Source organism: Chiloscyllium plagiosum, unplaced genomic scaffold (genome assembly GCF_037043375.1).
Source record: "Chiloscyllium plagiosum isolate Xiang-an unplaced genomic scaffold, Cpla_swu_hap1 HiC_scaffold_14, whole genome shotgun sequence".
In the NCBI taxonomy this organism is placed as follows: Eukaryota; Metazoa; Chordata; class Chondrichthyes; order Orectolobiformes; family Hemiscylliidae; genus Chiloscyllium; species Chiloscyllium plagiosum.
Window position 1 is genome coordinate 9,716,931 of NW_028270152.1, and position 13,384 is coordinate 9,730,314.

Genomic DNA, 13,384 nt, shown 5'->3' on the forward strand with positions numbered 1-13,384 from the left:
GAGAGAGAGAGAGACTGTGTGTGTCTGTGTGTAGGCCTGTGTGTATGTGAGACTGTGTGTGTAACTGTGTGTATGTCTGTGTGTTAATGACTGCGTGTACGCTTCTGCGTGTGTGAGATGGTGTGCGTATGTATGTACTTGTGTACATGTGGGTGTGACTATGCATGTGTGTGTCTGTGTGTGCATGTATGCCTGTGTGTGTGTGACTGTATGTGTGTATGTGACACTGTACGTGACTGTGTGTGAGTGACTGTGCATGTGTTGAATTAAAATGGGCAAGCATCCCAATGGTGTTTTTAATTTTGTGAGCAAGCTTAGTTTACGACATTGCTGATCTGAATTGAATGTGAGTTTGGCACCTGATCATTGTCAACATCATTGTCTTTACAGAGGAGCTCCTGACTGGGTTTTCTGGCTAAAGGTCTGAGAGGGGGAGAGAAGGACAGGCAGAGCAGGAGGGAGAGTTTGGAGCATTGGTGGGAGACAAAGAGAAGGAGAAGGGGGGTTAGGGAAAGTCACTTGCTTATTTTTAAATTCTAAAATAATTCATTCATGGGATGTTGGTTTCACTGGCTGGGTCAGCATTTATTGCCCGTCCCTAATTGCCCCTTGAGAAGGTGGGGGTGGGCTGCCTTCTTGAACTGCTGTGGGTTGACCCACAATATCCTTAAGGAGGGAATTCCAGGATTTTGACCCAGCAACAGTGAAGGAACGGTGATATGTTTCCAAGTCAGGATGGTGATGGAGGGGAACTTGCAGGGGGTGGTGTTCCCATGTATCTGTTTCCCTTGCCCATCTAGATGGAAGTGGTTATGGGTTTGGAAGGTGCTGTTGGAGGATCCACACACAAGATACACATACAGCAGCTTCTCGTTATCCTTTAGTGAAGAGATTGACGTTTGGAGGTGGTGGATGGGGTGCTGATCAAGCAGGTTTGTTTGGCTGTTGAGTTTCAGGCCTGTTGTTGGATTGGAGCTGCCATAAACCAGAATTGGAAACCAAGTGAGGGAGCTGTAACCCCCATTCTAACCAGATCGCGTAGGTGCAGGTGAAAATGGGAGAAGTGAAAGGTCATTGCTCAGGAAGGCAGTCGTGGTGCAATTTTCTGATTTCTGCTCGTAGTAGTCATGCTGTGCTCTGTGTTGGAATATTCATGTTCTGAAGGATTTGTTCTCTCTCTCTCTCTCCAGTTGGTTTTACAAACCCGCAATGTCCCCGACCTGTCCACAGGAGTGAACTGTTCCTTTGAGAATTTCACTGAGACTGAGGCTCGGATAATGGATGGCAGGATCTATTGTCGGTCTCCCTCCACCAGAGAAATTGTCCCGATCACGAGAGGCCAGGGTAAGTGTGCCATGTTTGGAGTGTCCCGTGTTACTGAGCAGCCTGTAGCTTTGTCAGGCTACTCTAGTGTGTCTCTGTTTTCGAATTTACGCCTGCTCCCCTCCCCCCTGCAACAAGCCACCCTGTCCCCTGATTGCACATTTCATTTAAAAATGTAAGACTTGCACTTGTATAGCACCTCTCATGAGTTTCCTTCAAGATCTGGAGAGCCAGTTTTATTTTTTAAGTGCAATGCTGTGTTGAAGTGAATTTAGTGGCTGTTTTGTGCACAGTGTGATCCAATTTCAAGGGGAGACTGTGGCGTAATGTTCATGTCACTGGGCCAGTAATCCAGAGGCCAAGGCTAACTAATGCTCTTAGACCGACCTTAACTTGTGTCCTATGACAGATAGTGGAATTTAAATTCAGTGTGTAAATCTGGATGTTAAACTAGTCCTGAGGGTTGTTAAGAAGGCGTATGATATGTTGGGTTTTATTAGCAGGGGGATTGAGTTTAAGAGCCACGAGATTAAGATGCAGCTCTATAAAGCCCCGGTTAGAACATATTTAGAATATTGTGCTCCGTTCTGGTTGCCTTATAATAAGAAGGATGTGGAAGCCTGAGAGAGGGTGCAGAGAAAATTTACCAGGACGCTGCCTGTACTGGAGGGCATGTCTTATGAAGAAAGGTTGAGGGAGCTAGGGCTTTTCTCACTGGAGTGAAGGAGAATGACTTGATAGAGGTTTTCAAGATGGAGAGGCATAGTTAGAATGGATAGCCAGAGACCTTTCCCCAGGGCTGGAATGACTATCACGAGGGAGCATAATTTTAAGGTGATTGGAGGAAGGCTTAGGGGAGATGACAGAGGTAGGTTCTTTACACAGAGAGTGATGGGTGCATGGAATGCACTGCCAGCGGTGGTAGTAGAGTCAGATACATTAGGGACATTTAAGCAACTCTTGGATAGGCACATGGATGATAGTACAGTGAAAGGTCTGTTGCTTAGCTTGATCTTAGAGTAGGATAAAAGGCCGGCACAGCATCGAGGGCTGGAGAGCCTGTACTGTGCTGTACTGTTCTGCGTTCTATGATAGTGACCATGACGACCATCATTCATTGTTGTAAAAATCCATCTGGCTCATTGATGTAAATCTCGGGACAAAAATCTATCCTCCTAACCTGGTCTGGCCTAGACTCGACTCCAGGCCCACCCGAGTGGTGTTGAATTCACTCAGAAAGCACTCAGCTCAAGGGCAGTTAAGGGCAAAGAGTAAATGATGGTCTTTCCAGCGATGCCTGCATCCTCCGATGGAAATAAAACGGAGACCAGATCATTTGCTGTTAACGTTAACTCTGATTTGGCTCCAGAGATGTTGCCAGACCTGCTGAGATTTTCCAGGAATTTCTGGTTTTGTTTCTGATTTCCGGCATCCGCAATTCTTTCAGGTTTTTTTTAACCTGGACCATGTGTTGTCATATGATGTTGATTGAGCAATTTGGCCTACCCCTCGACGCCTCATTTATCATGGCTATAGAATCTTGCAGTTGAATGAGTAAATGGTCATAGAATTCTCACAGTGTGCAAGCAGGCCATTCTGCCCATTGAGCCCACACTGCCCTCTGAACAGCATCCCACCCCACTGCCCTGACCAGTAACCCCGCATTTCCCATGGCCAGTCCGCCTAACCTGCACATCTTTGGACTGTGGGAGGAAACCGGAGCACCCGGAGGAAACCCACGCAGACACGGGGAGAATGTGCAACTCCGCACAGACAGTCGCCTGAGGGTGGAATCAGAACCCGGTTTCCCTGGTAAGACAACACGCTAACATTTTGAGTCTTCGTGACTGTTCATCACAGCTCTCGATGAAGAGTCATCTAGACTCAAAAGGTTAGCTTGCCCTCTCTCCTTGGGTGCTGTTTGATTTACCGTGATCTCCAGCACTCACTGTTTTCAGCACAAGTTCCGGCCACTGCAGTAATCTGTCCCTGATTCCCCGGCGCTGTGGAGGCAGCAGTGCTAACCACTGAGCCACCATGCTGCTCACCATGAGTAAATGGTGTTCACCATCTTAGGCACCTAGGCAGCACTTGTGACAGTGTCGCTCTCCCTCAGGTGCGCGCTGGAGTGACAGCTCTTGTTTGCTTCTGACGTTTTGAGAGTGGAATTTGAACCCACAGCTTTCTGCCTCAGAGAATGTTATCTGCTGAGGCACAGCTGACATCATTCATAAATACTCGCCTTCCCAGTGACACCCACGTCCCGAAACCAACTAAAATGAAGTTGCTTTTCTGGATGATGTTTTGAGGCATTTATTACCTCAGGTGGTGCATCGTGCACTCATAGAACATAGAACATAGAACAATACAGCACAGAACAGGCCCTTCGGCCCACGATGTTGTGCCGAACATTTGTCCTAGCTTAAGCACCCATCCATGTACCTATCCAATTGCCGCTTAAAGGTTGCCAAAGATTCTGACTCTACCACTCCCACAGGCAGTGCATTCCATGCCCCCACCACTCTCTGGGTAAAGAACCCAACCCTGACATCTCCCCTATACCTTCCACCCTTCACCTTAAATTTATGTCCCCTTGTAACACTCTGTTGTACCCGGGGAAAAAATTCTGACTGTCTACTCTATCTATTCCTCTGATCATCTTATAAACCTCTATCAAGTCACCCCTCATCCTTCGCCGTTCCAACGAGAAAAGGCCTAGCACGCTCAACCTATCCTCGTACAACCTATTCTCCATTCCAGGCAACATCCTGGTAAATCTTCTCTGCACCCTCTCCAAAGCTTCCACATCTTTCCTAAAGTGAGGCGACCAGAACTGCACACAGTACTCCAAATGTGGCCTAACCAAAGTCCTGTACAGTTGCAACATCACTTCACGACTCTTGAATTCAATCCCTCTGCTAATGAACGCTAAAGAGATTAGATTAGATTAGATTCCCTACAGCGTGGAAACAGGCCCTTCGGCCCAACAAGTCCACACCGACCCGCCGAAGCGCAACCCACCCACTCTGTGTCCATTAGATATTTGTGGGGGCATATGAACATTTAAACATTGGCTTGATTCATGCATTTAATGAGATGGCAACGTGGGACATTCTTGGAGAGGTCACAGTTACAAGTTTTGTTCTGTTTTTGAGTTAAAAGGCTCAACTTTATAATCTTTGGTTGAGGCATTCTACAAGCTACCCGCTAATATTTTTGAGGAGCCTCAGGATTTGCATAAACAAACATTAAAGCCTGGAAAGTGCCGGTGGGGGGGAGGGGGGTCATTTACACGGGAATAAAATTTGAGAAAAAAACGATTGATTCAAGCTCTGCTGCAGATGTGTCCCAGATGTTTGCGTGATTTGCTCCTCCTGCTCTGTCTGTACGCTCCAGAAGATGGGAATGGGAGGATCGAGAGTCACAGACAACAAATCAGTCTCGCAGCTGTCTTCAATAAATGGCGTGGGGGAAGAGTGGAAAGCAGTAAATGGATATCCCTTGTTATTACCTCGTGTGTGGTGTTGCTCATTATTTGATTGTTAGTTGATATCTCCATTAACAAGAGTAGAGCGGTGCTGGAAAAGCACAGCAGGCCAGGCTGCATCCGAGGAGCAGGAGAATCAATGTTTCGGGCATAAGCCCTACATCAGGATTCCTGATGAAGGGCTTTTGCTTGAACTGTCAATTTTCCTGCCTGACCTGCTGTGCTTTTCCAGCACCGCTCTAATCTCCAGCATCTGCAGTATCCACTTCTGCCTATCTCCAATAACAAGGCAATGCCGTAGGAACTTGGAGTGTGTTGGGGCTGGGGAAAAGCTCATTGTTAGTGCTGTATTCTGGAATATTTTCACTTTGATACCATCAGTGCATCAAACCGTTGAGGCTGTACTGACAGGATTAGTCCCTCTTGACATTTCAATTGTACGTAGTGATGCCACGTGTCGAGATGAAGATTATCGGGGACATGCAGAGAGGTCGAGTTGAGGTTAAAATCATATCAACCATGGTTTTTTTGAGGACATTGGTTTGGCCAATATTGGAATACTGCATTCAATTCTGGTCTCCCTGCTATAGAAATGATGTTGTGAAACTTGCAAGGGCTCAGAAAAGATTTACTAGGATGTTGCCAGGGTTGGAGGGTTTGAGCAACAGGGAGAAGTTGAACAGGCTGAGGCTGTTTTCCCTGGAGCATTGGAGGCTGAGGGGTGACCTTATAGAGGTTTATAAAATCATGAGGGGCATGGATAGGGTAAATTGACAAGATCTTTCCCATGAGATAGGGGAGTCCAAAGCTCAAAAGCACAGGTTTAGGGTGAGAGGGGAAAGATATAAAAGGGACCAAGGGGGCAACTTTTTTTCACGCAGAAGTTGGTGCATGTATGGAATGAGCTACCAGAGGAAGTGGTGGGGGCTGGTACAATTATGACATTTAAAAGGCGTTTGGATGGGTACATGAATAGGAAAGGTTTACAGGGATATCAGGCAGAAGTGGGTACTGCAGATGTTGGAGATTAGTGATATTAGAGGCATAGAGAAGATTAGAGGGATAACAGCCAAGTGCTGGCAAATGGGACTAGATTAGGTTAGGATATCTGATCAGCATGGATGAGTTGGACCAAAGGTCTGTGCTGTACGTCTCTATGGCTATATGACAGTGAAAGACTGAGCAGGTTTGAAGGGTAGAATGGCCTTCTCCTGTTCCTTGTTCACATGTACATGTGGGGGATCTACGGTGGTGCTTTGTACTGCACCCGATGAAACAGTTTTGTTCTAAATATTGTTCTGACATCCGTAGTTTATACTGTGTAGCTGCTCAGTTGTTGCTCTAGTGGAGATGTAGTCTTGCCTTTGACAGGAGGTTTGAGATCGGTACCGGTCAAGCGTTCCATTTTCTGCTGTCGTGCTGGACGGTATTAAGATGCAGGCTTTGTTTGGTCCTCTTGCCTGCGGAGTAAGGAAATGCCGTTGGTCATAGGGTTGACCACGTGGTTTTGCTGAATGTCAGAGGGTTTGCTGTAAAATAGATTCTGTTTGCTGTCAGTCGTGTGCTGTGCCTAACTGAGCCTCAGCAGTATCTGCACTCGCTCTGTGAGGTTTCTAGGACAGGGTGGTAGTGTTGATGGAGCTTGTTGACGGGCTAAATGAGTGTAACATTGTTGGGGAGACATCATTTGAATGAGACATTAAACTGAGGCTATAGCTGCCTGATCGGGAAGAAAGAGAGGGCTTGATTGGATCGAGGGGCCTCTGAAGGCATTGCCTTTAGTCCTTAACTTTATTTGCTGTCCTGAAATCACTCCAAAAGGTCCGAAGTGAAAGATAATTTTTCTCTGTCTGCTTTGTGCAGGAGACAAGCGGGTTGTAAAACTGTACCTGAAGTCCAAAGAAACTGGGAAGAAGTTTGCCAGCACTGACTTTGTGTTTTACAACTGCAGCGTTCATCAGTCGTGAGTATTAAATTTGTTCCTTCATTCTCAATGTTGGTGCTGGATTCTATCTCTCTCTCTGGGCTAATGATGTGATGGTTTTGCTATTGTCAGTCCTTTGCTCAAATGTCCTATTTCATGGGAGGTGGGGGTGGGGCGGGAGTCTAGCCCATGTGTGTCAGAGAGACTGTGCGTGTTGAAGGGACTGGTTGAGTTGGAGGTCATGGAACTGTGCTGATTGCCTCTGCCTTGGATTGGTTATTCTGAGCGTGTCTGCTGACACTTCCATATTCACTTGCCCATTGTATGTAGCTGCTGGTCTATGCGTCTATGCTGGGTACAGGGGGAATGCTGCACTGTTGGAGGAGTCATGCTTCAGGTAAAGATGTTGAGCTGAGAACCTGTTTGTGTTTGTAGACCCCAGGCTGCTGTTTTGGAGAGGAGCAGAGGACTGGTCCGTCTCCTGACTGATGGTGTTCCATCAATCACAGAGTAACTAGGCAATCTATTTCAGCAATCTCATTGCCGTTTGTGAGAGCTTTCTGTGTGCAAATTGGCTCCCAGAGTTCCCTAATGCAACTATGATCACGCTTCCAAAGGTACATCATTGGCTGTAGGGCACTTTGGGGGCCATGCTGGGAAGGGGAAAGTTATTCTATTTCCTCGGAAATTGTCAGCCTGAGTGAGTAGATATAGTTAACTGCAGCACAGATTTATCAGAATGTTACAATGGCTCCAAATTCTAAGAAGAGTTTACATTAATAAGCTTGTATTCCTGGATTTATGAGGAAAGATTGCGTGTACACAGTGTGATAGCAGGCCCTTCGGCCTGTCGATCCCACACCAACCTTCCAAAGAGCACCCAGCCAGACCAAATCCCTGTAGCCCTGCGTTTCCTATAGCCAATCCAGCTAGTCTGCACATCCTGGACACTATGAGTAATTTAGCATAGCCAATCCATCTAACCCTGCATATCTTTGGATTGTGGGAGGAAACCAGAGCACCCAGGTAGGTACTGGAAGAATATGCAAACTTCAGGCAGTTGACTGAAGCTGGAATTGAACCCTGGTCCCCGGCACTGTGAGGCAGCAGTGCTGACCACTGAGCCACCACACCACTCAGGGGACTTTAGGAGTTTGAAGAGGAAACAGCAGGGTAGATGAAGAGAAGCCATTTCTGCTAGTGGTGGGATCGGGGAATGGAGGGCTGTGTGATCTCTTTTGGGGCAAAATGTTAAAATGTTTTTTTTTTAAAAGAGAATTTGAGAATCACTGCATCCTGCAAACAGCAGTAAGCAGAGTGATCAGCAGCTTATTTGATCATTTTAAAATCTGGGATAGATCCCATCTGGATGAAGTCGGAGGAAGCTATAACAGAATATGAAGCCAAGACTGAGTAAAGACTTAATTTGCCGATAAAACAGGATTTCATTGTAAGGTACAATTGACTTGAGGGGCTGAATGGCCTTCTCCTGTTACAGTGCTCCTTTGTTGATGGGCATTTCTGATTTAAATTAGCTCCAGGGCTGAGAGGTGTGCGCAGATTTTCCCCATGTGGAGCTTTGTATCTGGAATGCGTGAGCAATATTAAGTGCTGCCCTGTAGTTTTTCCCACAGGCAGTCAGCAGTGAGTTTGTGATTCCAACATGCTGAAATGGAGCTGTGTTTAACCTGTGTGAACATTCCCAGTGGCCAAATAGGGACATGCTGAGATCAGTAAGGTACCAATTGTTGTGGGAAGATTTCTGTTGATAACGCAGCTGCTTCTACAAATCTACCTCCTGCACTGGAGAGGGGCCAAGATATCAGGGTCAGGAAAAGCAGCAGGAAATGCTCACGGATTTGAGTATTTACAACGCTTTGAAGTGTGTTTGATGCTGCAGAAGTCTCGTTGCACTGTTACAGACTAACATACAAATTAGAACAGGAGTCGGACATTCAGCCCCTTTGAACCTGCTTTGTCATTCAATAAGACCATAGCTGATTTGATTGCTCTCTATCACTCTACATAACTCTCTATATTACTCCATATTGTCCAATGACCTTTCACCTCCTCGTTTATCAAGAACCTATCCACCTCTGCTTTAGCAATGTTCAAAGACCCTGCTTTCTTTGCCTTTTGAGTAAATCTGTTCCAAAGACCCAGGATTCTCTGTGAATAAAGAATTCTGCTCATCTCCTTCTTAAATGGGAGACTTATTATAATTTAACTCTAGTTTTAGGTTCCACTACAAGAGAAAGATATCTTTTTCACCTACACACCACCATGCCCCCTCATGATCTTAACTATTTCAATGAAGTCATTTTTGATTGCTTTAAACTCCAGTGGATTTAAGCCCAGTCTGTCCAACCTTTCTCATGCAACATGCTACCAGGTTTTCATTTTGTGGACCTTGTCTGAATTGCTTCCACCATTCCTTAATAAGGAGACCAGTACTGTCCAACGTGCCCCAGATGTAGTCTCACCCATGCCCTTTATCACTGAAGCATAACCTCCTGACTTTTGTCCACAATTTCCCTCAAAGTAAACAGTGGCTCAGTGGTTAGCACTGCTGCTTCACAGTGCTAGGGACCAGGGTTTGCTTCCACCTTCGGACGATTCCGTTTGGAGTTTGTACATTCTTCCGTGTCTGCATGGGCTTCCTCCTGCAGTCTAAAGATGTGTAAGTCAGGTGGATTGGCCATGAGAAATTGGGGTTATGGGGTTGGATCTGGGTAGGATGTTCTTTGGAGGGTTGATGGGGATTCAATGGACTGAATGGCCTGCTTCCACACTGCAGGGATTCTGTGAAAAGCAATAGAATTCCTAATTATTTGTTGTACCTGCTTACGAGCCTTTTTTCATGTCCTGTGACACCCATTGAAGAAAAAAGTCACTGTGCTATTTTGAAATCTTATGGAATCTTCCCTCAATCTGGGGCATTTTGGAAAATTAAATTCAGCACGTCAACTATCTCACTAGCTGTTTCTTTTCAGATCACAGGGTGAAGTTCATTCGGACCCAATGGCTCTTTGTCATACAACTTCAACAATTTCCTTCGTATCATTTCCCTTGCCAAAGCAATTTTCTTATATTTCTTGTTTCATTCCATTTCCTGGTGAACAACTATTTCTGAGATGTTATTTGTATCATGCATAGTGAAGACTGTTGTGAAATACTTGTTCAATCATCTGCTCTCTGCTTATCCTGCGTTATTCATTCCCCAGACTTGGTCTCTATAGACTTTATTAAATCTTATCCTTTTTAAATATCGATAGAAACTCTTACATTTTTTACGTTTCTAGCTGGCTTTAGCTTGTACTCTTCATTTTGTCCCCCGTATTAATCTGCTAGTTATTCTTTCCTGATTTAATGTTCTGTCCAATCTTCTGAACTGCCATCCAACTTTTCATGATTATATGCTTTTTTTTTAAGTTTGAAATGAATGGTAAGTTTTTTAGCTGATGACAGACAGTGGACCTTCTTCCAAGAAACTTTCTTTCTTGTTGGGATGCATCTATTCTGTATGTTCTTAAATATCCAATTAAAGTACTCTTTCCACATTTCTATTGACCTATCCCTTAACCAGTTCATCGGTTCATTTTATTTAGCTAGGTTTCACACACTCATAATTGCACTTATTTTAGTTTTAAGTTGCAGTTTTGGACCCACTCGTTTCTCCCTCAACCTAAGTGTTATCAGTTCATCTCTTTAACAATTATAACCTGTCAATGGAGGATCAGGAGGATGCTGCTTTGTAACAAACCAGGCAAGGAAAGAAAGGTTGAGCACTTAACACGCGGCACAGCTAGGGAAGACTTCCATTAAGGCTGTACAGTAGGGACTATTTTCGACAGAAACCTGAAATCCAAATAGTATGTGTGATAGAAAAATGCAAAGGAACACTCTGAAACCAAGGAAATTCACTAATGATGGGCAGCCTTCAACTGATCAACTTCAGTTAAACAGCAGGAGGTGGCAGTGGGTATTGTGAAAGAAATGTTTTCTCTTTGGTGGAAGTGGAAGCCCTTTACCCAAATAAACGACTCCATTGAATGTTGGCACAGCTCTGTCCCAGATGATGGAGCACTTTCTCTGTTGCAGTGAATTCCGGGTAAAGAGTTCTCCATTATCCTAATGACATTTACCCGGCATAGATTTCGCGTATTGCAGCAGTACTACAAATCAGGAGTACTTTATTGGCTATGGATGCTTGTGGGATAGACCTGAGGTTGTGAAAGGCAATATCTGAATGCGAAGTCTATTTCTTTGGATACAGAGAGTGCTTTAAAAATTGGGGCACATACAATCAAATGAAGGATGGCTATGTCTGACATTTGTTGTTATCTTTCGTCACATGTACAAAGGAAAATGTTCTATGTAAACTTGTCACACTGCTGTAGCACTGTATCCCCACTGGAGGCACTGTGTCATTGATGAGTCAGTGTCATTCCAGCATGACTGATTTACACTGCCTTTTTTCATTTGAGTTGTAAGTCCAGGGATTTAGTGTGGAAGTATCCAGCGAGGATGAAAGGCATTATTTTAAAATGGAGAATGAGTCACTCCTGCTCACCATGGAACACTTGCTTCCCCACATTCTTCAGCCTTTTGCATCTGAAAATTTTCACTTCACATGACATTGTCTCGGGGGATTAGCTGGGATATTGAAAATATGAGTGCGTGCAATAAGGGAACAGTTAAATATTGAAAGCAGTTGAGTTTGCTCTTTAAGATGGATTGAAGGATTTTTGTTCACTGCAGTCAGGGGAGAGCCCTGGTTGCTGACAGTGCACATTCACCTGTGATTTTATCGCAATGCACTCAGCTCACACGGTCTACACATACAACCCCATTGTTCCTGAAATACACACATTTAGGTTAAGGTGTTGATTTCTGCAGCTGCTGTGGCTAAGGGTAAGCCGTACCTATGTTGAGTCACAGAGTCATAGAGTCCTACAGCATGGACACAGGCCCTTCGGCCCTAACTGGTCCATGCCAGCCAAAATGTCCGTCCATGCCAACCCCATTTCCCTGCACTTGGCCCATATCCTTCTAAACCTTTCCTTTCCATGTAATTGTAGAAGTTGATTACAGTTGCAAGTAGTGGGGTGACCAGGTCTTAGGCACTGCCCATGTACAGTATATAGCAGTTCCACACCCCGACTGCTCCTTCCTGACTGGAAGTAATGCTTCCACGGCTGTGGGTTATTTCTGATGACTTTCCTTTTGTTTGTGTGATTTCAACTTTTCTATGCCTCTTTGACTCTCTCTTTCTCTTCCTCTTTCTCCACATCTGTCTTTCCTTCTCTCCATCTATCTGTTTTTCTCATTCTCTACCTGTCTGTATCTCCCTTTCTACGTTGCTCCCTCTCTCTGTTTGTAACCGTCTCTCACTCTGTCTTTATCTGTCATTCCCCCCCTCTCTCTCCGTTGCTGTATCTCTCTATGTTGCTCCCATTCCCTCTCTCTCTGTTGTTCACTCTCCCTCTCTGTGTCACTACCCTCCCTTTCTGTCTCTCTAATTTACTTGTGCCCTCTGTCTCTATCTATTTAGCTCTGTTTCTTTCTGTCTGTGCTTCAGTCGTGTTGTTTCTCTCTGTTTCGTCCTTGCTCCCCATCCCCCACTTGTCCTCTGACAGGGAACCCCCTCCCTTGCATTGCCAGTCCCTACATCCACTTTGGTGACACTATCCGTCTGTGTGAGGGTTGACCCCCTGGGAAGATTGGGTTGGGTGCATTTAACATTTGTCAGGTGCTTTATCACCTTTAGGGCATTTTAAACACTCGCAAACCCTTTACAGACATGTTTCATCTTTCCATTTGCTCTGTCAGCTTTTATAACTTGGACGCTAAGTATTCCATTCGCACTCTCGCAGACTCTGACTACGCCTGAAGCCCATTTACTAAGGCTTCAATGTCATGGATTTCACTGCGCGGTTTGTTCCTCATCTCCTTTGCCTTTGAAGTAACTCATGGTTTAATCAGATCTGACAGTCTTAACCATTTGGTTAATTTACGTCAAAAAGCAGGATGGCCAACTGGAACATTGCTCCAGATGGCAGTGGTGTAACCTCCTTTGAAGTTCTGTTTGGGTATCATTGCAGCATACATGATCTGTATTGCCTGGCAGTCTCGATCCTGGCTCCTTCCCTACCCAACTTCACCCCACCTCGCTCCGCTTTCCAGTTCCCTCTGACTGACTCGAACGGAGTCAAGCCCTGAGGGGGTATCCACATCACCGTATGGTTCTAGCTGCAGGTTCCGGCTTTCTGCCATCTGCTTTATGCCCATGATTTGAGGGAACAGCAAAGAGTATTCTCCTGATAGACTGCAAATTCCAAAGAGCTGGTGTGGAGGTTAGAATGCTCACATTACGGGGGGAAATCACAGTTTAAGAATAAGGGGTGAGCCATTCAAGACTGAGATGAGGAAGAATTTCTTCACTTGGAGAGTTGTGAACCTGTGGAATTCTCTCCCAGAGGAAGCTGTAGAGGCCAGTTCATCAGAAGAAGGAGCTGGATGTGGTCCTTCCAGCTAAAGGGATCAAGGGGGATGAGGTGAGGGTGGAAATGGGATACTGAGATTGCATGCTCAGCCAAGATCATATTGAATGGTGGCACAGGTTCGAAGGGCCGAATGGTCTACTCCTG

At 45.3% G+C, this 13,384-nt stretch overlaps 1 protein-coding gene across 2 annotated transcripts in view; it reads left to right on the forward strand.

The window, feature by feature from the left end:
• Nucleotides 1-13,384, forward strand: part of LOC122558816 (plexin-A1-like) — a 588,446-nt gene that overhangs the window by 252,571 nt on the left and 322,491 nt on the right. For both annotated transcript variants that reach the window (XM_087994072.1, XM_087994073.1), the window contains exons 7-8: nucleotides 1,191-1,344; nucleotides 6,674-6,773. In XM_087994072.1, coding sequence (XP_087850198.1) covers nucleotides 1,191-1,344; nucleotides 6,674-6,773 — 254 coding nt within the window. The remainder of the gene's footprint in view (nucleotides 1-1,190; nucleotides 1,345-6,673; nucleotides 6,774-13,384) is intronic.